Source organism: Pecten maximus, chromosome 3 (assembly GCF_902652985.1).
Source record: "Pecten maximus chromosome 3, xPecMax1.1, whole genome shotgun sequence".
NCBI lineage: Eukaryota > Metazoa > Mollusca > Bivalvia > Pectinida > Pectinidae > Pecten > Pecten maximus.
This window is the reverse complement of record NC_047017.1, coordinates 29148806-29174282: the sequence shown is the minus strand read 5'-3', so window position 1 is coordinate 29174282 and position 25477 is coordinate 29148806. Positions and strand designations below refer to the sequence as shown.

General features: G+C 41.9%; 1 protein-coding gene across 1 annotated transcript in view; it reads right to left on the bottom strand.

Moving 5' to 3' along the window:
- LOC117323839 (protein jagged-1b-like) overlaps positions 1-25477 on the bottom strand; it is a 137707-nt gene that overhangs the window by 52689 nt on the left and 59541 nt on the right. The window contains exon 2 of the mRNA XM_033879322.1: positions 16556-16604. Coding sequence (XP_033735213.1) covers positions 16556-16604 — 49 coding nt within the window. The remainder of the gene's footprint in view (positions 1-16555; positions 16605-25477) is intronic.

Genomic DNA, 25477 nt, shown 5'->3' with positions numbered 1-25477 from the left:
GTTTTATGTAAAACTAGCAACATGCAGTTATTAAATGTTTGAGGGGGGGGGGGTACTCTAAGTTTCTAAGTTCCTCAGGAAACCCTGTGCCAGTGTTGGAGAGGTGGGGAGGAGTTTCGTAGTAAGCCCTGTGCCAGTGTTGGAGAGTTTCGTAGTAAGAGAAAACAATGGTTGTAGAAAATGGCCGCTTGCAGCACCTAGTAGATTGCTCAACAGTTACGAGGAATGTACCCTGGCAGTCCGCCCGTAATTTGACGAGGATGTGTATGCATGGAGTAATAACATTACGAGGAGTTGTACCATGGTAGTAGGCAACCATCACTTACAAGCTACAAAATACTTCTACATATTTTTTGGTAACTAAGTGCAAAACAGACAAGTACCAGCCATGTCTCTCTGCTCATATCATATCAGTCTTGGTTCAATTTTCAGTTTTACAATGAAGAAAACTTGTCTTGCAGAAGTTGGAATTCCTACAGTTTTTCCATGATGTAAATAACATAAGAACTAGATATTTGAAGTTAAAAATAGTCGTCCTTGAACTCCTGATCTGTTGTTTTATTCTTGTGTAAAATCATGCATACCCAATATTCAGAGTGCCAGCTGGCAGGCTGAGGAGGAGAGCTCCAACTACCCATCATCCCCTCCAACACCCCTTATTAACGCAGCACAAACAAAAACATCTCCCTACTCATAATGCAATCATCTAAAATAATTCTTACAAAATGGCTTAAATCAGCAGAAAATTTGGTTGTCTATGTCTACGTAATTTCTGGAGTGATTATTTATAACGGTAATGTGGATGGATTGGCCACTTTATTATATAGAACTTGGTGGACGTTTAATTTGTATATACGGAAACTTATCTCCTCAAATCTTCTACAAATTATTTCACCATCATAACCGATAGAAAACAAAGTAGAGGAACACGAGATATTTCTGTATACAAACTAATTACAGTGGTCTCCATTACACAAACTCTCCAGACTCTGGGTACTGGGCAAGATCTACGCCATCATCTTGTGATACTAATCTCAGCAGAAGGCAATGATAAGTATAATACATCTTTTTATTTGTTTAATAACCATCAGTAATGTTGAATCTGATGGAAATTTATGTTTTAGTAAATGAATTAAGCACATTACTTTTGTCCATATTAATAAACAACAGAAGTTTGAGTGTTTGAAGAGCACGTTTCACAAGCAGTTATCTATTCCATGATCTTCATATATTTCTGATTTTCCTTTGGACCTTGTGTAGTGGGGGTTGGGGGTTGGGGTTGGGGTTGGGGGGGTGGGGGGGTGGGGGGGGGGGGGGACTAGAGAACCAGGATGCTGCAGATGCTGGACAGTTTAGTAATACATGATAAAGCTGTAAGGTGCATCCAGACTGTCTAAGGTCAGATCTTCTTACCGAAGCCAAAAATAACCACGGAACAGAATCAAAAATAGGTTAAAATTGACTACTACAAACATTTAGGAATTATCTGACAATATAAAATGTCAGAACGGATACAAACCCTTCTCTGTCTTGTAAAACACATGCCCTGCTTTCCTACCAGCCCTATAGACATCAACCTGAGGGTTATCCCATGGTAATGAAAACATCACAGGGTCAGCCCCACCGGTCAGATCTTTAGTCAGATTCTGAAAACTGGGCAGCGTCCGAGGTCCAGTCTCCAACTGGTTAGAACATTAATTACCCTCTGATTGGCTAGTCAACTTAATTGGAAGTGAAGCAGAGTGTTTACCTGGACTAGTTTGACCTACCACTATAGGTTCTGCATGTCGGCCTTATATTACCTACCCTCTCTTTACCCATAATACTAACAGCCGAGAGCAACTTAAAACAAAAAAGATCACCTAGAAAAAGCCCAATAGAGAGTAATGGAGAACAAAAAGAAAATTCAACTCTCAAGACCAAAATAAATCTGAGACCAATCACTCAAAAAAAAAAAAAAAAAAAACTCCCGAGACCAACTGTTAGGGAAAAAAACAATTCTCAAGAAAGCAGAAGAAAAGAGTAGAGTAGAGACTAGAGGTTGTATGGTAGAAATGTAAACACATGCATCTTTTTATTGTTGGAAATTGTGAAAGTATACTCTCCCGACAGTGTAATCAAACCTTATCTTTTTGCCCTTTTTTGATGAGTGATTTGTTTACAGCCTACTAAAAAGGTGGTTAGCACAAATGTCGAAGTTTTTGCAGGTAACTGAAATGTCTTTTATCTACAGTGTAATTGGAGCACTCTTTGTGTGATTTCTATGGCTTTCTTTTAAAATGTGGAACAGGTTAGAAAAAAAATCTTTGAATTTAAAACTTTCTATATATAAAGATAAATACTGGTGTGAACTGAGAGTAATGTAGCTATTGTCAGCTTACTACAACCTCGTTCTAGTACTTGGTAAAAACCTACTGTATTTACAACCTAGTTCTAGCGCTTGGTAAAAACCTACTGTATTTATCAAAGTCTATGTGCAGCATGATAACAGCAGCCAATCCTTTGTTTAAAATGTATACATCCTGAACCTGTAATTTATTTAAATAATTTCATGAAAAAATATTATACAAATCCTGCTTTCACAACTAGGATCAATTAAAGTCCAATATTGGAAATGGTACTGAGGTTGGCAATGGAAATGATATTGAGACCGACACTGGAGATGATACTGAGGCTGACACTGGAGATGATACTGAGGCTGACACTGGAGATGATACTGAGGCTGACACTGGAGATGATACTGAGGCTGACACTTGAGATGATACTGGAGATGACACTGGAGATGATACTGAGGCTGACACTGGAGATGATACTGGAGATGATACTGAGGCTGACACTAGAAATGATACTGAGGCTGACACTGGATATAATACTGAGGCTGACATTGGAGATGATACTGAGGCTGACACTGAAGATGATACTGAGGCTGACACTTGAGCTGATACTGGAGATGACACTGGAGATGATACTGAGGCTGACACTAGAGATGATACTGAGGCTGACACTGGATATGATACTGAGGCTGACACTGGATATGATACTGAGGCTGACACTGGATATGATACTGAGGCTGACTGGAAATGATACTGAGGCTGACACTGGAGATGATACTGAGGCTGACACTGAAGATGATACTGAGACTGACACTTGAGATGATACTGGAGATGACACTAGAGATTATACTGGAGATGACACTGGAGATGATAATGAGACTGACACTGGAGATGATACTGAGGCTGACATTGGAGATCATACTGAGGCTGACACTAGAGATGACACTGGAGGTGATACTGAGGCTGACACTTGAGATGATACTTAGGCTGACACTAGAGATGATACTGAGGCTGACACTGGAGATGATACTGAGGCTGACACTGGAGATGATACTGAGGCTGACTGGAAATGATACTGAGGCTGACACTTGAGATGATACTGAGGCTGACACTTGAGATGATACTGAGACTGACACTTGAGATGATACTGAGGCTGACACTGGAGATGATACTGAGACTGACACTGAAGATGATACTGAGACTGACACTGGAGATGGTACTGAGACTGACACTGGAGATGATACTGAGGCTCACACTAGAGATGATACTGAGGCTCACACTGGAGATGATACTGAGGCTGACACTGGAGATGATACTGAGGCTGACACTTGAGATGATACTGGAGATGATACTGAGGCTGACACTGGAGATGGTACTGAGACTGACACTGGAGATGATACTGAGGCTGACATTGGAGATGATAGTGAGGCTGACATTGGAGATCATACTGAGGCTCACACTAGAGATGATACTGAGGCTGACACTGGAGATCATACTGAGGCTGACACTGGAGATCATACTGAGGCTGACACTTGAGATGATACTGGAGATGATACTGAGGCTGACACTGGAGATGATACTGGAGATGATACTGGAGATGATACTGAGGCTGACACTAGAGATGATACTAAGGCTGACACTGGATATGATACTGAGGCTGACTGGAAATGATACTGAGGCTGACACTGGAGATGACACTGACACTGGAGATGATACTGAGGCTGACACTGGAGATGATAGTGAGGCTGACATTGGAGATGATACTGAGACTGACACTTGAGATGATACTGGAGATGACACTGGAGATGATAATGAGGCTGACACTGGAAATGATACTGTGGCTGACACTGGAGATGATACTGAGACTGACACTGGAGATGATACTGAGGCTGACATTAGAGATGATACAGAGGCTGACACTGGAGATGATATAGAGACTGACAGGAGATGATACTGGAGATGACACTGGAGATGATACTGTGGCTGACACTGGAGATGATACTGAGACTGACACTGGAGATGATACTGAGGCCGACACTTGAGATGATACTGAGGCTGACACTGGAGATGATACTGAGGCTGACACTGAAGATGATACTGAGGCTGACACTTGAGCTGATACTGGAGATGATACTGGAGATGACACTGGAGATGATACTGAGGCCGACACTTGAGATGATACTGAGACTGACACTGGAGATGATACTGAGGCTGACATTGGAAATGATACTGTGGCTGACACTGGAGATGATACTGAGGCTGACATTAGAGATGATACAGAGGCTGACACTGGAGATGATATAGAGACTGACAGGAGATGATACTGGAGATGACACTGGAGATGATACTGTGGCTGACACTGGAGATGATACTGTGGCTGACACTGGAGATGATACTGAGACTGACACTGGAGATGATACTGAGGTTGACACTGGAGATGATACTGTGGCTGACACTGGAGATGATACTGAGGCTGACATTAGAGATGATACAGAAACTGACACAGGAGATGATACTGGAGATGATACTGTGGCCGAGACTGGAGATGATTGTCACTGAGTCTGACACTGGAAATGATACTGAGGCTGACACTGGGGGCTTACACTGGGGGTTTACAATGGGGGCTATACTGGAAATGGAACTGAAGCTGACACTGGATATGATACTGCAGCTTACACTGGGGCTTACACTTGGGGCTACACTGGGTGGGGGCTAACACTGGGGGCTAACACTGGGAGCTACACCGGGAGCTACACTGGGGGCTAATGCTGGGAACTAACACTGGGGACTACACTTGGGGCTACACTGGGGCTAATGCTGGGGGCTAACACTGGGGGCTACACTGGGGGCTAATGGTGGGGGCTAACACTGGGGGCTACACTGGGGGCTAATGGTGGGGACTAACACTGGGGGCTACACTGGGGCTAACACTGGGGGCTACACTGGGGCTAACACTGGAGGCTACACTGGGGCTAACACTGGGGGCTAACACTAGGAATGATACTGAGGCTGACACTGGAGATGGTTCTGAGGCTGACCTTGCTCTCTGTGATACCCAGGCAGATCCAGCCTTAGGACCCTGTGCACCAGGCTAGAGGTTATAACTGGAGCTTGTGTAGCAGGAATTCTCTGTCAGTCAGGAATAGGACTCTGTGCCCTGTCAATGACTTGAGACACATAACAATGATCAACTCTGGTAACTTTAGCTAGACCCCAAATTGGTATCTCATAGATCCACTTGCAGCCCCAACAAATAACAAGAGGCCCATGGGGCCTGTATCGCTCACCTGGTTGGATTAGACCAATTGTCAAAATAATGTTCATATTCAATTTGTTTTATTTGTAAAACTCTAACAATGCTATATATGGTTATAGTGTGGGAATCCAAACTGCTCTAAAGAGTAATGAAGTCCAGACTCTCTAAGGTCTGAAAGACCTCAAGAATTGTTTATAGAACATGCATTCATCACTTTATGACTAGTAGCGATTTAAAGGAATTACCTCTATTTCAACTATTGGGCCCAGCCCCTTTGGCCCTTCGGGGGTCAGAGTGACCATTTATGCAAAATCTGTTCCCCTGTTTCTGACCAAATTGGGTTCAAATCCATTCATAACTTTATGACTAGTAGCGATTCAAAGGAATTACCTCTATTTCCCCCACTGGGCCCCGCCTTTTTGGCCCCTTTAGGGTCAGAATCACCATTTATGCAAAATCTCTTCCCCTTCCCCCAAGGATGTTTCGGACCGAATTGGGTTCAAATCCATTCATAACTTTATGACTAGTAGCAATTTAAAGGAATTACCTCTATTTCCCTTATTGGGCCCCACCCATTTGGCCCCTCCGGGGTCAGAGCCATCATTTATGCAAAATCTGTTCCCCTTCCCCAAGGATGTTTCGGACCGAATTGGGTTCAAATCCATTCATAACTTTATGACTAGTAGCGATTCAAAGGAATTACCTCTATTTCCCCTATTGGGCCCCGCCCCTTTAGCCCCTTTGGGGTCAGAGCCACCATTTATGCAAAATCTGTTCCCCTTCCCCCAAAGATATCTCTGACCAAATTGGGTTCAAATCCATTCATAACTTTATGACAAGTAGCGATTTAAAGGAATTACCTCTATTTCCCCACTTGGGCCCTGCCCTTTGGCCCCTCCGGGGTCAGAGTCACCATTTATGCAAAATCTGGTCCCCTTCCCCCAAGGATGTTTCTGACCAAATTGGATTCAAATCCATTCATAACTTTATGACTAGTAGCAATTTAAAGGAATTAACTCTATTTCCCATATTGGGACCCGCCCCTATGGCCCCTTGGGGGTCAGTGTCACCATTTATGCAAAATAGGTTCCTCTTCCTCCAAGGAAGTTTCTGACCAAATTGGGTTCAAATCCATTCATAACTTTATGACAAGTAGCGATTTAAAGCAATTACCTCTACTTCCCTTATTGGGCCGCGCCCTTTAAGCCCCTTTGGGGTCAGAGCCACCATTTATGCAAATCTGTTCCCCTTCCCCCAAAGATATCTCTGACCAAATTGGGTTCAAATCCATTCATAACTTTATGACAAGTAGCGATTTAAAGGAATTACCTCTATTTCCCCTATTGGGCCCCGCCCCTTTGGCCCCTCCGGGGTCAGAGCCACCATTTATGCAAAATCTCTTCCCTTCCCCCAAGGATGTTTCTGACCAAATTGGGTTCAAATCCATTCATAACTTTATGACTAGTAGTGATTCAAAGGAATTACCTCTATTTCCCCTATTGGGCCCTGCCCCTTTGGCCCCTCCGGGGTCAGAGCCACCATTTATGCAAAATCTCTTCCCCTTCCCCCAAGGATGTTTCTGACCAAATTGGATTCAAATCCATTCATAACTTTATGACTAGTAGCAATTTAAAGGAATTACCTCTATTTCCCATATTTGGCCCCGCCCCTTTGGCCCCTTTGGGGTCAGAGTCACCATTTATGCAAAATCTGTTCCCCTTTCCCCAAGGATGTTTCTGACCAAATTGGGTTCAAATCCATTCATAACTTTATGACAAGTAGCGATTTAGAGGAATTACCTCTATTTCCCATATTTGGCCCAGCCCCTTTGGCCCCTTTGGGGTCAGAATCACCATTTATGCAAAATCTCTTCCCCTTCCCCCAAGGATGTTTCTGACCAAATTGGGTTCAAATCCATTCATAACTTTATGACAAGTAGCGATTTAGAGGAATTACCTCTATTTCCCATATTTGGCCCCGCCCCTTTGGCCCCTTTGGGGTCAGAGTCACCATTTATGCAAAATCTGTTCCCCTTTCCCCAAGGATGTTTCTGACCAAATTGGGTTCAAATCCATTCATAACTTTATGACTAGTAGCGATTTAAAGGAATTACCTCTATTTCCCATATTTGGCCCCGCCCCTTTGGCCCCTTTGGGGTCAGAGTCACCATTTATGCAAAATCTGTTCCCCTTTCCCCAAGGATGTTTCTGACCAAATTGGGTTCAAATCCATTCATAACTTTATGACTAGTAGCGATTTAAAGGAATTACCTCTATTTCCCCTATTGGGCCCTGCCCCTTTGGCCCCTTGGGGGTTAGAGTCACCATTTATGCAAAATCTGTTCCCGTTCTGCCAAGGATGTTTCTGGCCAAATTTGGTCAAAATCCAATAAGAACTTTTTGACTAGTAGCGATTTGAAGCAAATGTTGACGGACGGACGGACGACGGACGACGGACGCCGCGCCATGGCATAAGCTCACCGGACCTTCGGTCCAGGTGAGCTAAAAATTACAGAAATGCTATCCCATCCAAATGTCACATTCTGTGCCAAGAACGGCATTTCTAGTTAAAAGCTTTTCGACACTGGACGACTTTGATGACCAAGGAAAACTTTTACATGTTAACTTTGTTTTCACATGGAATGGGGTCATAATTTGCTGCCACCAACTGACATCCAATGTAAGACCTCAGCATCCGTGGTTCAAACTTCTCTTTATAGTGTGCAGGTGTTAAATGTTAATTGTAGACTTTCTAAGGAGATATGAAAGAAGTATTACTTGATAATCAGCCCTGAGCATCCCACAGAATACCTGTACGCAATTAGTACAGCATGCCTAAGATAAGAAATTGCAGATCATCATCTTATCCAACATCAAGATGGAAATCCAGTCTAACAGAACATGAAAGTCAGAAGGCAATTATAGCTAACACTTGTCCTCTGCTGAAGAACATTTATAGCTCGTTACCACCTATAACATTTAAAGGTAGCACTCCACCTGTATACCACCTGTACCCACCTATACAACATATCTCCACTTTCATATCACTTGTCTCTACAGTCATAACTCCTACCCTCAGTCTTGACCTGTACCTACCTGTACAATACACCTCCATGTCTCTACAGTCATAACTCCTACCCTCACTGTCTTGACCCGTACCCACCTGTACAATACACCTCCATAACTCCTACCCTCACTGTCTTGACCTGTACCCACCTGTACAATACACCTCCTTGTCTCTACAGTCATAACTCCTACCTTCACTGTCCTGACCCGTACCCACCTGTACAATACACCTCCATGTCTCTACAGTCATAACTCCTACCCTCACTGTCCTGACCTGTACCCACCTGTACAATACACCTCCATGTCTCTACAGTCATAACTCCTACCCTCACTGTCTTGACCCGTACCCACCTGTACAATACACCTCCATAACTCCTACCCTCACTGTCTTGACCCGTACCTACCTGTACAATACACCTCCATGTCTCTACAGTCATAACTCTTACCCTCACTGTCTTGACCCGTACCCATCTGTACAATACACCTCCATGTCTCTATAGTCATAACTCCTACCCTCACTGTCTTGACCTGTACCCACCTGTACAATACACCTCCATAACTCCTACCCTCACTGTCCTGACCCGTACCCACCTGTACAATACACCTCCATAACTCCTACCCTCACTGTCCTGACCCGTACCCACCTGTAAATACACCTCCATGTCTCTACCCTCACTGTCTTGACCCGTACCCACCTGTACAATACACCTCCATGTCTCTACAGTCATAACTCTTACCCTCACTGTCTTGACCCGTACCCACCTGTACAATACACCTCCATGTCTCTACAGTCATAACTCTTACCCTCACTGTCTTGACCTGTACCCACCTGTACAATACACCTCCATAACTCCTACCCTCACTGTCTTGACCCGTACCCACCTGTACAATACACCTCCATGTCTCTACAGTCATAACTCTTACCCTCACTGTCTTGACCCGTACCCACCTGTACAATACACCTCCATGTCTCTATAGTCATAACTCCTACCCTCACTGTCCTGACCTGTACCCACCTGTACAATACACCTCCATGTCTCTACAGTCATAACTCCTACCCTCACTGTCTTGACCCGTACCCACCTGTACAATACACCTCCATGTCTCCGGACCATGTTCCGACCTGTATAACACCTGTCACACTTATAACACCTGTTCTCATCTGAATAACACTGGTTCCCTTACGTATAACACCTGTTCCCACATGTATAACACCTGTTCCCACATGTATAACACCTGTCTCCATCAGTATAACACCTGTTCCCACATGAATAACACCTGTTCCCACCAGTATAACACCTGTCTCCATCAGTATAACACCTGTTCTCACATGTATAACACTTGTCCTCACCAGTATAACACCAGTTCCCTGCTCTATAACACCTGTCTCACTAGTATAACACCTGTGAATACCTGCATAACACGAGTTCCAACCTGCATAGCACCTATTTCCACCTGTATTACACCTGTATAGCACCTGATGACACCCATATGAAAACTTTCTGAACCTGTATAACTCCTACCTTACAGGTATAACACCTTTCAACACCTGTATAATACTTGATAACACCTGTTTATACCCATTCTCACTTGTATAACACCTGCCTCACTTGTATAACACCCGTATAACACATGGGTAAGGATATTTCCCGAGTTCTGAAGAAGGTGTAATGGATTTCATGGTCACACTTCCCTGTCTAGATGAAGCCCAGTGCAGCTCACTCTAAAAGGCCATGTGTCTACAATCCCATACATCAAATCTTGATTAGGCAGGGACTGGACCATAGCTGACCACATGGAGATAGTGTTGTGTGGTATCACACACTTATATATATTAACACTAGAGAATGGCCACACACTAGTGGGTTAGGGGTCAGAATATCAAACAGTCTGTAGCCTGTTTTTATTCTCAGTAATGTTGGATTACCATTCTGGTAGGATTAGAGCTGAACAAATTTTCAGATATTTACTGTAAAAAGTCTAAGCACCTGATTCTCCATCCCCAGCCTCAGTACCAGATGTCTTCTCTAGCAGCATCAACAAACATTACCCCACTGTACCTGGTAGATCTATCACAGACTGACTAGGCTCTGTGAGGAGTCCCTCTCTTCCCTACAGCTTCTACTTTTCCAGGTCCTTCATTGTCAGAGGTATGACATCCAGGATAGGACTATGTAATCCAAAACGTAGCATTTCATACTGTAATAATGAAAGCACCTCCTTTTCACCAGAAACCACATTGTTACATGTCCCTGTACCCCCCCCCCCCCCCCCCCCCCCCCTCTCTCTCTTTCCCTCAAAAAATAACATAAAATGATAAAAGGAAAAATCATCTTGAATACTGACACAATATTTATGCTTCTGTGAAGGAATTATTTACTGTATGATTCCAGTGCCCTGTAGATGTGAGACTTCTGTCAGTAACCAGACAAGTAGAGCATCAGCTCTACAACACTCACCTGTATATATAAGGAAATAACTAATGATGTCATAGAAACGGAGGCTATAACCTTGAACTACTCGGTTAAAAAACTCCTACATTTCAGTCAGGTCTGTGTACCGATAGCTGCATTCTTGTACTGTCTAAAATGTACTGTTTGAAAATATGTGTATTTTTTTCTGATTGTCCATTGCCAAATATAATATTACATCAACAAATGATACTTAATTGTGATAAGAGAAGCTCTCCATGGATAACCTTGTCCATTATTCTACCAAACTGGCTCTAAAATACAAATTATCAAATACAAAATACAACTGCTCACACAATTAAATAATTCACTGGGAGAACTGATTAGATGTGTTTCTGAAATAAATGTCAGAAATTCAAATTGAAATCAGAATAATTATCCTGCTCTATGTCTTCCCCAGCCCCAAGGGCTCCATTTCCAGCTGCCGAAGCCAAAATGTAAACAAAGTTGTACTACACTAGCCTGAGGTATTACACAGATAGTAGTTAGGCAATGTTAGGGGAGCAAACCAATCCAGTTTGATGACTGAAATTAGCAGCTGGAAGAGATAAAGTTCACATTTTTATGTCATACCAGTCTTTTTATATCCGCAGAGATGAGGGACAGTGGGGAATCCTTCAGAGTAGAATATACAGATGATATTAGGTGTGTTAGCTCATTAGACGAAAAAACATCAGTGGTATCAGTAAAGAGGCTCATAATGGACTCTATACCCACATGCTTGGAAATACTGCACCTAATTTGTGCCCAAGGAATACCCAAAGATGATACTCTATAAAATTGTACAAGTGAAGAACCAGCTACATTCAGTCTCTGATGTACAGACATGAGAATCTGTTCTTGGTACGCTCTATAAATCTCTGATTTTATCCCAGCATATTATGCCTTATCATAACTTGTGTTTTCTACCAGATTCCTCATCATAATTGAAATAAGCACTATCAGGCTAGATCTACTACAGTTTCTACTACAGAGGCACACAGCCCCCATCAGCTCCCCAACATACAGCCCCCATCAGCTCTCCAACATACAGCCCCCAACAGCTCCCCAACATACAGCCCCCATCAGCTCCCCAACACACAGTCCCCATCAGCTCTCCGACACACAGCCCCCATCAGCTCCCCAACATACAGCCCCCATCAGCTCTCCAACATACAGCCCCCAACAGCTCCCCAACACACAGTCCCCATCAGCTCCCCAACACACAGTCCCCATCAGCTCCCCAACACAGACCCTTATAGTCGGGACACCTATCTCTTGCCCCCAAGTGTGACATTAAGTGCAGCTCCCCAACACACAGACCCCTGGTTGGGACATCTATCTCCTACCCCCAAGAGTGACATAACCTCTGATACCCTTTATCAATTTCCATTAAAATACATCTTTCAATTTTCACTTGTAGAAATTGGTGTGCCCAGCCTGATCTGATAGTCAGCCCTAAGGTCTGATATAGCTTCACCTCCCAGCCAAAGGTCATGACCTCCACAGATCTCTCAATTAGATTACCTACCTCAGCCTCAGTATCAAATTTGATTAAATATCCGATGTGTTTCAAACATAATTTAATGAAATGTATTGTGCTAATGAAGCTATATTACACCCAGTTCACATTGCTGTTAGAACCATTATTGGAACTGATACTAACCCTTGAAATAAGATATCGTATTGCAAATGTTTTATGAGAGCAAAAATGCTAAACTTTTCATGTAAAACATTGAATTCTTTCTATAATGAAATCTACTGAAAATAATGCCTGTGTTTGAAAACAACAAACTATTAATATTTTATTGATGTTTTGGGTACATTTTTCAGTCCTGAAGCCTTTGGCCTTTGAACTATGACCTCACTTTGGCTAAGTGTAAACAGAATGCATTCCTAGCAGGCTCATCAAACTCCAACTGACAGTTTATGATGAGACACAAGATTCAACTGAAGATGCATGCTGTTCAAACAAATTCAGAAGCACTTTGACTGATATATCTGATTGAGTGGCCATCATCTCTCCAGCAAAGCTGGCAGATTTGTAATTACACAGATCAAATAGAGACAGGAATTCTGTCAGGTTCACGGTGCCTTTCATCCCACTGCGATTTCTTATTTTGAAAATTAAAAAAGCAAAACAATCAGCAACTTGAAACCAATGGTCATGGTCACCTGGACTCTTGACTTCAGACTACAGATAAGCCAATGGTCATGGTCACCTGGACTCTTGACTTCAGACTTCAGATAGACCAATGTTTGATGAAAGCTTATGTGTGAGGCTAACCATGACCATAACCTTGATCAAGATATTCTTTTATTGTAATTTCTTAAGGAAAAGATCTGTTTCAACATTGAACATTTTTGGTTGACCTAATTAAGCTTGACTACCTCATTATCATAATTTGACTTTGGCTAATGTGTTAAATTCATATTTTCTGTTTTATGTTCTTTTAACATTGAAGCCATTGATATACAAAGCTATCAGTTACCAGTCAGACTTGTGTAACTAACTCACCCCACAACCAACTTTAAATACAAATGCTCAGTTTTTATTCATAACAAGTTTATGACCATGAAAGGTGAATGGTCTTTTGGTTGATCTAAGCACACAAACACAATTATTATCAGAACTGCACAACACTATCACAAGACTATATCAATGTTAAGACTTATTTTTGTAATCTTTGATAAAAACTTGCTTGAAAATTTGTATTGTTCCCCCTTCTAGAACTCAACACTGTGTGAATCACAATTTCATCTCACTATAATCTAGATATTTTTGATATATTAACTACGATCAAATTAAAGTACCAATTAGATGAACAGAGTGAAGCTGTCCTAGAGTATCTTATGATTTGATATACTAGTGTGAACATGAACTATATGCTGTCATAAAATTCTAATACTAAAGTGTCATTGAAGCTGGTTTGTTAAGTGGTTCCTAAAGCTTTAGAAATGTCATAGGAAAACTAAGAGATGGAATGCACATCAGATAAGTATATACAAATAGCTAGGCCTACAGATGGAGGCAGTAGGACGACATTATCATAGAGAGGAACTGATCTCAATCAAGTTATATCTATAGGACCATAACAGGTGATGGGAAAGTGTTGTTAAGATAACTCGTTCACAATTTATGTAAATATAATTATGCATTTTCAAACCTCCCCAAAAAAAATCTACATGACTTGATCTAAACTTCTAGTTGAAGGGATCTAGATAATGACAAGATGAGATATTGGGGAAGTTATGGCCACAGTAAGTACCTGTTTACGGTGGTTAGGGCAACAAAAGGTTTAAACATATGGTTAAGCACATCCACCTCTCACAGATGAAAGATTCAATTCTACACTAAATAGAATTTATGGAGCAAATCAAGAGAAATGTGTATGAATGGGTCCATTACACTCAATTGGTAATAGTTAGTATGTCATTACATCACAAACACAAATTGATAACTGCTTCTAATACAGGTCAACAATAGGTCGTGAGGATGTGTGAAGCCGCTAACATCTAAATAGAGGGGTATATAGAATATGGGGCTATAGATCAGGTGTAGCTAACTTCACAGTGACAGTTCTACACAAGTCAGACAAAAATCAATCTACAAATAAAATATACTTTCTTTGGATAATTTTAACACAAAATTAATTGAATTTTTTCAGCTTGTTGATATAATACAATCTATTTAGGAGAGGGTACTTAACTATTGATGGTTCTCACGACATTTCTGTACCAGGATATAACTGCTGATGGGTAGTTTTTTCTGTATAATAGATGCTCACTGCTGATACACGTAACAACGCTTTACTGAACTAAGCACATAAGAGTGTCTGTCCTGTGTCCTACTATCCTGTGTCCTACTGTCCTGTGTCCTATCTAGTATGTGTTGTGTCTGTCCTGTGTCCTATCTAGTGTTGTGTCTGTCCTGTGTCCTATCTAGTGTTGTGTCTGTCCTGTGTCCTATCTAGTGTTGTGTCTGTCCTGTGTCCTACTATCCTGTGTCCTATCTAGTATGTGTTGTGTCTGTCCTGTGTCCTACTGTCCTGTGTCCTACTGTCCTGTGTCCTACTGTCCTGTGTCCTACTGTCCTATGTCCTATCTAGTTATGTGTCTGTCCTGTGTCCTACTGTCCTGTGTTTGCCTGTGTCCTGCCTTGAGCTATGTCTATCCTGTGTCCTATCTAGTGTTGCGTCTGTCCTGTGTCCTACTGTCCTGTGTTTGCCTGTGTCCTGCGTAGAGCCATGTCTGTCCTGTGTCCTACTGTCCTGTGTCCTATCTAGTGTTGTGTCTGTCCTGTGTCCTATCTAGTGTTGTTTCTGTCCTGTGTCCTATCTAGTGTTGTGTCTGTCCTGTGTTTGCCTGTGTCCTGCCTTGAGTCATGTCTGTCCTGTGTCCTACTTTAGTGTTCTGTCTGTCCTTTGTCTTACTGTCCTGTATCCTTCCTAGCATATAACATTATGTATGCCTTGTGTCCTACTTAGTGTTATGTCTGTCATGTGCCCTACCTAGTGTTGTACATGTCCTGTGTCCTACTAAGTGTGATGTCTATCCTGTGTCCTATATAATGTTATGTCTGTCCTGTGTCCTATATTATGTTATGTCTATCCTGTGTCCTATATAATGGTATGTCTATACTGTGTCCTATATAATGTTATGTCTGTCCTGTGTCCTATATAATGTTATGTCTGTCTGTCCTATATAATGGTATGTCTATACTGTGTCCTATATAATGGTATGTCTATCATGTGTCCTACTAAGTGTGATGTATGTCCTGTGGATACCAAATGTTATGTATGTCCTGTCCTATATAATGTTATGTCTGTCCTGTCCTATATAATGTTATGTCTGTCCTGTCCTATATAATGTTATGTCTGTCCTGTGTCCTATATAATGTTATGTCTGTCCTATGTCCTATATAATGTTATGTCTGTCCTGTCCTATATAATGTTATGTGTGTCCTGTCCTATATAATGTTATGTCTGTCCTGTGTCCTATATAATGTTATGTCTGTCCTATGTCCTATATAATGTTATGTCTGTCCTGTCCTATATAATGTTATGTCTGTCCTATGTCCTATATAATGTTATGTCTGTCCTGTATCCTACTAAGTGTGATGTATGTCATGTGGCATACCAAATATTATGTCTGTCTGTCATGTGTCATACAAGGTGTTGTCTGTCCTGTGTCCTACCTAGTGTTATGTCTGTCCTCTTGGTTGATAGTTGCATTTCATCAAATCATATGAAGAAGGTCATAGTAAATACAGGGTTTAAATGCTTATCAAAATCTATAACCAGTATACAACACTTAAGCAATATCTTGATGTACATTAATTGTGTTTAGTTGATCAAACATAAATGTCAATACAGTTCCAACAGTTATTTGTGTCATTGTTGGAGATTTCCAATAATGCCAGTGACAATGATATGGGTGTATAGTACTTACATGACATGGTGTCCTGGTCCCAGGCTTCTAAGATTAGTGTGTAAGATCTCTGTAAAACACAAAAACACAGATTCAATATTTTATCTTGTGTATTTCAGAAAATGTAGGAAAGGGCAGGAAAAAATGAGAAGAAACTCATGAATTACCATTATATCACAGAGATTATGTTGCGGAGTGCTCTGAAGGGGTTATACAGAGATTAAACTATATCGGGCGAGACTTGATAACACTAAATCAAAATTACACCACATCTTAATATTTCTCTATACCTTACATCCAGATAATTGTTCATCAAATGATAAGCTAGATAGGTTAAGTTCTAAACAGCCAGTGGGTAGTCTGAACTGTCATATGGTATTACATAGAGTAGGTCTACACAGTGGGTAGTCTGAACTGTCATACAGTACTACATACAGTAGGTCTACACAGTGGGTAGTCTGAACTGTCATACAGTACTACATACAGTAGGTCTACACAGTGGTTAGTCTGAACTGTCATACAGTACTACATAGAGTAGGTCTACACAGTGGGTAGTCTGAACTGTCATACAGTACATGTACTACATAGAGTAGGTCTACACAGTGGGTAGTCTGAACTGTCATACAGTACTACATACAGTAGGTCTACACAGTGGGTAGTCTGAACATCTACACAGTGGGTAGTCTGAACTGTCATACTGTACTACATAGAGTAGGTCTACACAGTGGGTAGTCTGAACAGTCATACAGTACTATATACAGTAGGTCTACACAGTGGGTAGTCTGAACTGTCATACAGTACTACATACAGTAGGTCTACACAGTGGGTAGTCTGAACTGTCATACAGTACTACATAGAGTAGGTCTACACAGTGGGTAGTCTGAACTGTCATACAGTATTACATACAGTAGGTCTACACAGTGGGTAGTCTGAACTGTCATACCGTACTACATAGAGTAGGTCTACACAGTGGGTAGTCTGAACTGTCATACAGTATTACATACAGTAGGTCTACACAGTGGGTAGTCTGATCTGTCATACCGTACTACATAGAGTAGGTCTACACAGTGGGTAGTCTGAACTGTCATACAGTACTACATACAGTAGGTCTACACAGTGGGTAGTCTGAACTGTCATACAGTACTACATACAGTAGGTCTACACAGTGGGTAGTCTGAACTGTCATACAGTATTACATACAGTAGGTCTACACAGTGGGTAGTCTGAACTGTCATACAGTACTACATACAGTAGGTCTACACAGTGGGTAGTCTGAACTGTCATACAGTACTACATACAGTAGGTCTACACAGTGGGTAGTCTGAACTGTCATACAGTACTATATACAGTAGGTCTACACAGTGGGTAGTCTGAACTGTCATACAGTACTACATACAGTAGGTCTACACAGTGGGTAGTCTGAACTGTCATACAGTACTACATACAGTAGGTCTACACAGTGGGTAGTCTGAACTGTCATACAGTATTACATACAGTAGGTCTACACAGTGGGTAGTCTGAACTGTCATACCGTACTACATAGAGTAGGTCTACACAGTGGGTAGTCTGAACTGTCATACAGTACTACATACAGTAGGTCTACACAGTGGGTAGTCTGAACTGTCATACCGTACTACATACAGTAGGTCTACACAGTGGGTAGTCTGAACTGTCATACAGTACTACATACAGTAGGTCTACACAGTGGGTAGTCTGAACTGTCATACAGTACTTCATACAGTAGGTCTACACAGTGGGTAGTCTGAACTGTCATACAGTACTACATACAGTAGGTCTACACAGTGGGTAGTCTGAACTGTCATACCGTACTACATAGAGTAGGTCTACACAGTGGGTAGTCTGAACTGTCATACAGTACTACATACAGTAGGTCTACACAGTGGGTAGTCTGAACTGTCATACAGTACTACATACAGTAGGTCTACACAGTGGGTAGTCTGAACTGTCATACAGTACTTCATACAGTAGGTCTACACAGTGGGTAGTCTGAACTGTCATACAGTACTACATACAGTAGGTCTACACAGTGGGTAGTCTGAACTGTCATACCGTACTACATAGAGTAGGTCTACACAGTGGGTAGTCTGAACTGTCATACAGTACTACATACAGTAGGTCTACACAGTGGGTAGTCTGAACTGTCATACAGTACTACATACAGTAGGTCTACACAGTGGGTAGTCTGAACTGTCATACCGTACTACATAGAGTAGGTCTACACAGTGGGTAGTCTGAACATCTACACAGTGGGTAGTCTGTACTGTCATACAGCACTACATAGAGTAGGTCTACACAGTGGGTAGTCTGAACTGTCATACAGTACTACATACAGTAGGTCTACACAGTGGGTAGTCTGAACTGTCATACAGTACTACATACAGTAGGTCTACACAGTGGGTAGTCTGAACTGTCATACAGTACTACATACAGTAGGTCTACACAGTGGGTAGTCTGAACTGTCATACAGTACTACAGAATATCTCACACATTGGTATCTGACATAATTGTCAGTCTAATAATGCTTTTTTGTGTGACCTTGACATTGGTGTAACAAATTCACTGTTAGTGTGTCCTTGACATTACATTTTTTGTGACTTTGACATTAATATTCATATTTCTAGCCTGTTTGACCTTGACATTGGTGTTAAACATTTCATTGACATTGGCATTACAAATTTCCTACTGCCATATTGGAACACATCAGACCACAGGTTGAGAGTGTCACAGTACTGCTATGTTACACTATAGACATAGGAGAAGTTTTACTGTGCATGCCCTCAGTTACTACACAGAGACATTTACTGCATCAGGACTTTGATCCAATTAATAAACACAAACAAGCTTTAATACAACAGTTTACTGTACAATAGTTAACCTGCTCTGAGTCAGTCCTGTAATAACATGCTAAAAGCTTTCACTGTCATTTTTGTTTCAAACGTGATCTTCAACTTGTAAGTAATTTGTTTGTGCGTGTTTTGTGAATCTGAGTTAGGTACGGTCCTGGTTTATGTGTCTGAGGAGTACTGCATTTCCTCATACACGGTAATATGTGCTTCAATTACATACAACTCTGAAACTAGCATTGTAAAGTTGAGTAGATTACAGAAGACAGTGCCAGGTCTGGCCATTACAATGGGATTAAACACATTACATGTCTGTTCCCAATAGTACACTCGCTCGTTACTGTCAGACATTCAACCATCTAACTCAAGGTTAAAGGTCACATTACAAAGATGTTTCCTTAATTTAAAGTTTCCACAAAGCTGAAAAAACCTGATGTAAAGATATAGTAAACCCAGGGCTAGAAACCAAAATAGATAAATATCTGTTAAACACTCTGCTCAACTCCCATGGGATTCAATCAATGAAATTTCATCATGCTTTCAAGTGAAATCATTACATATGTCAAGGTCATATGGGAGTGCTGGAACATCCCTCAATTTACATCTTCAACATCAGATACCGTCAATGCTACATATTCTACCTCAGATATCCTCAATGTTACATATTCTACATCAGATATCCTCAATGTTACATATTCTACCTCAGATATCCTCAATGTTACATATTCTACCTCAGATATCCTCAATGTTGCATATTCTACCTCAGATATCCTCAATGCTACATATTCTACCTCAGATATCCTCAATGTTACATATTCTACCTCAGATATCCTCAATGCTACATATTCTACCTCAAATATCCCTAATACTACATATTCTACCTCAGATATCCTCAATGTTGCATATTCTACCTCAGATATCCTCAATGCTACATATTCTACCTCAGATATCCTCAATGTTACATATTCTACCTCAGATATCCTCAATGTTACATATTCTACATCAGATACCCTCAATGCTACATATTCTACCTCAGATATCCTCAATGTTACATATTCTACCTCAGATATCCTCAATGTTACATATTCTACCTCAAATATCCCTAATGCTACATATTCTATATCAGATATCGTCAATGTTACATATTCTACCTCAGATATCCTCAATGTTACATATTCTACCTCAGATATCCCCAATGCTACATATTCTACCTCAAATATCCCTAATGCTACATATTCTACCTCAGATATCCTCAATATTACATATTCTACCTCAGATATCCTCAATGTTACATATTCTACCTCAGATATCCCCAATGCTACATATTCTACCTCAAATATCCCTAATGCTACATATTCTACCTCAGATATCCTCAATGTTACATATTCTACATCAGATATCCTCAATGTTACATATTCTACCTCAGATATCCTCAATGTTACATATTCTACCTCAGATATCCTCAATGTTACATATTCTACATCAGATATCCTCAATGTTACATATTCTACATCAGATACCCTCAATGCTACATATTCTACCTCAGATATCCTCAATGTTACATATTCTATCTCAGATATCCTCAATGTTACATATTCTACCTCAGATATCCTCAATGCTACATATTCTACCTCAGATATCCCCAATGTTACATATTCTACTTCAGATATCCTCAATGTTACATTTTCTACATCAGATATCCTCAATGTTACATATTCTACATCAGATATCCTCAATGTTACATATTTTATATCAGATACCTTTACTGATTTTCATCTATAGTAAGGAAATGATAAGCATTATAAAACCACAGACACTTGTTCCTTGGTTAATTGTTGTTGGTCTTTAGTAGTTATGACTGGTTTTGATTATGTGGCCAGAGCTCCTGACTCTGACATTGTCAATAAATACACTGCCAGATGGGCAAACAAATAAACACTTCCTCCATGTGTTATTGTAGAGGAAGTCTTCACATAGGGATTATCTCAGACCCTGAGAATTCTATGGTGACAGGAAACATCTCAGATCAAGGGAGTTCCTTGGAGATGAGATTTCCATTGAAATAGGGAAATGTCTCAGAGCAATAAGGTTCTATGAAGATGGGAAATATAAAAAAAAACCTGGGTATTCAAAGGAGACAGGAAATATCTAAGAGCCAGAGAGTTCCATGGAGATTGGAAATATCTCAAAACCTGAGAGTTCTATGGAAATAGGAAGGAACAGTAGGTTTGTCCTGATGAAGAAAACATCACTGGACCTGGATATTCCAGTCTGACTCCCATCCTCCACTGTAAACCATGGTATCCTACCCTGACTGACTCCCATCCTCCACTGTAACCCATGGTATCCTACCCTGACTGACTCCCATCCTCCACTGTAACCCATGGTATCCTATCCTGACTGACTCCCATCCTCCACTGTAACCCATTGTATCCTATCCTGACTGACTCCCATCCTCCACTGTAACCCATGGTATCCTATCCTGACTGACTCCCATCCTCCACTGTAACCCATGGTATCCTATCCTGACTGACTCCCATCCTCCACTGTAACCCATGGTATCCTATCCTGACTGACTCCCATCCTCCACTGTAACCCATGATACCCTATCCTGACTGACTCCCATCCTCCACTGTAACCCATGGTATCCTATCCTGACTGACTCCCATCCTCCACTGTAACCCATGGTATCCTACCCTGACTGACTCCCATCCTCCACTGTAACCCATGGTATCCTATCCTGACTGACTCCCATCCTCCACTGTAACCCATGGTATCCTATCCTGACTGACTCCCATCCTCCACTGTAACCCATGGTATCCTACCCTCACTGACTCCCATCCTCCACTGTAACCAATGGTATCCTACCCTGACTGACTCCCATCCTCCACTGTAACCCATGGTATCCTACCCTCACTGACTCCCATCCTCCACTGTAACCCATGGTATCCTACACTGACTGACTCCCATCCTCCACTGTAACCCATGGTATCCTATCCTGACTGACTCCCATCCTCCACTGTAACCCATGGTATCCTATCCTCACTGACTCCCATCCTCCACTGTAACCCATGGTATCCTATCCTGATTGACTCCCATCCTCCACTGTAACCCATGGTATCCTATCCTGACTGACTCCCATCCTCCACTGTAACCCATGGTATCCTATCCTGACTGACTCCCATCCTCCACTGTAACCCATGGTATCCTACCCTGACTGACTCCCATCCTCCACTGTAACCCATGGTATCCTATCCTCACTGACTCCCATCCTCCACTGTAACCCATGGTATCCTATCCTGACTGACTCCCATCCTCCACTGTAACCCATGGTATCATACCCTCACTGACTCCCATCCTCCACTGTAACCCATGGTATCCTATCCTCACTGACTCCCATCCTCCACTGTAACCCATGATATCCTATCCTCACTGACTCCCATCCTCCACTGTAACCCATGATATCCTACCCTGACTGACTCCCATCCTCCACTGTAACCCATGGTATCCTACCCTGACTGACTCCCATCCTCCACTGTAAACCCATGGTATCCTATCCTGACTGACTCCCATCCTCCACTGTAACCCATGGTATCCTATCCTGACTAACTCCCATCCTCCACTGTAACCCATGGTATCCTATCCTGACTGACTCCCATCCTCCACTGTAACCCATGATATTCTACCCTGACTGACTCCCATCCTCCTCTGTAACCCATGGTATCCTACCCTCCACTGTAACCCATGGTATCCTATCCTGACTAACTCCCATCCTCCACTGTAACCAATGTTATCCTATCCTGACTGACTCCCATCCTCCACTGTAACCCATGGTATCCTATCCTCACTGACTCCCATCCTCCACTGTAACCCATGGTATCCTACCCTGACTGACTCCCATCCTCCACTGTAACCCATGTTATCCTACCCTCACTGACTCCCATCCTCCACTGTAACCCATGGTATCCTATCCTGACTGACTCCCATCCTCCACTGTAACCCATGTTATCCTATCCTGACTGACTCCCATCCTCCACTGTAACCCATGGTATCCTACCCTGACTGACTCCCATCCTCCACTGTAACCCATGGTATCCTATCCTGAATGACTCCCATCCTCCACTGTAACCCATGGTATCCTATCCTCACTGACTCCCATCCTCCACTGTAACCCATGGTATCCTATCCTGACTAACTCCCATCCTCCACTGTAACCCATGGTATCCTATCCTAACTGACTCCCATCCTCCACTGTAACCCATGGTATCCTATCCTGACCTGACTCCCACCCTCCACTGTAACCCATGGTATCCTATCCTCACCGACTCCCACCCTCCACTGTAACTGACATTAACCCCTCCTCACTGTAACCCTGTACACAGACAGTTTCTGCACCAACATCTAACATAGATGAGTAAACTTGTACTATTATGAGTTTTATTACAATCAGAAGTTGGAAAAACCAACTTGAGTCACCACTTTAACATTAGGAAGGTTGAAACCTTTCCTAAATTAACAAAACATCACAATACATTTACATCTTGAGCTTGATCTTATGGAAATTCCAATGTCATCTTCATTTGCATGACCATTCAATGGCAGAAACAGAAGATCAAAAATGGAGGGCCAGAAAACTTTTGATAAAAATAATATTTAAACATTGATCATCTATCAACTACTCAGATGTGAAGGAGCTGGGGGCTAGGCAAGGGAGGGGCTGTAATATACAGGCCAGGCAAGAACATATTAGGGGAGGGGCTGTAATATAAGGGCCAGGCAAGAACATATTAGGGGAGGGGCTGTAATATACAGGCCAGTCAAGAACATATTAGGGGAGGGGCTGTAATATACAGGCCAGACAAGAACATATAGGAGGGGCTGTTAATATACAGGCCAGGCAAGAACATATTAGGGGAGGGGCTGTAATATACAGGCCAGTCAAGAACATATTAGGGGAGGGGCTGTTATATAAGGGCCAGTCAAGAACATATTAGGGGAGGGGCTGTAATATACAGGCCAGGCAAGAACATATAAGGGGAGGGGCTGTTATATACAGGGCCAGACAAGAACATATTAGGGGAGGGGCTGTAATATACAGGCCAGACAAGAACATATTAGGGGAGGGGCTGTAATATAAGGGCCAGGCAAGAGAACATAGGGGAGGGGCTGTTATATAAGGGCCAGGCAAGAACATATTAGGGGAGGGGCTGTAATATAAGGGCCAGACAAGAACATATTAGGGGAGGGGCTGTAATATAAGGGCCAGGCAAGAACATATTAGGGGAGGGGCTGTAATATACAGGCCAGACAAGAACATATTAGGGGAGGGGCTGTAATATACAGGCCAGACAAGAACATATTAGGGGAGGGGCTGTAATATACAGGCCAGACAAGAACATATTAGGGGAGGGGCTGTAATATACAGGCCAGTCAAGAACATATTAGGGGAGGGGCTGTAATATACAGGCCAGGCAAGAGAACATAGGGGAGGGGCTGTAATATACAGGCCAGACAAGAACATATTAGGGGAGGGGCTGTAATATACAGGCCAGGCAGGATAACATAGGGGAGGGGATGTAACTGATCAAGAAGACCAAAGGGTCTGGTACACACATCTGAGATCAGCATACCCACCACACCACCCAGTCTATTGATAACTAGTGGTGTTAATATATCTATAGAAATGTCAATATATTAAGGATATAAACAGACAAGCTTCCTTCACTCTGTAGCCAGGTGTAACACACAATTGACGAGCAAAACAAAGATATTTGTAATAAAAGGAATCCTCTTAAGTTGTTTTTACATGAAGATTTGAATTTGCTCACATCATCTGCTCTAAGCGTGTAATGTGCATTCTCCATTATAGACAATAAATTGCTATCATTTTTCAACTTGAAACGGTGCTACATAAATCGGTGATGTAATTGCTATTGAAATGCTCTCTACATTTGCCAGGTGTGCGTACTCTAGTTAAATCTAAATGCTATGCTAATTAACATTTTCAAGATATTACCTATCTGCCCTCCTCACAACTAAACACATTCTCTAAGAATTTTGTGTAAGCTGTGAGTGGAAG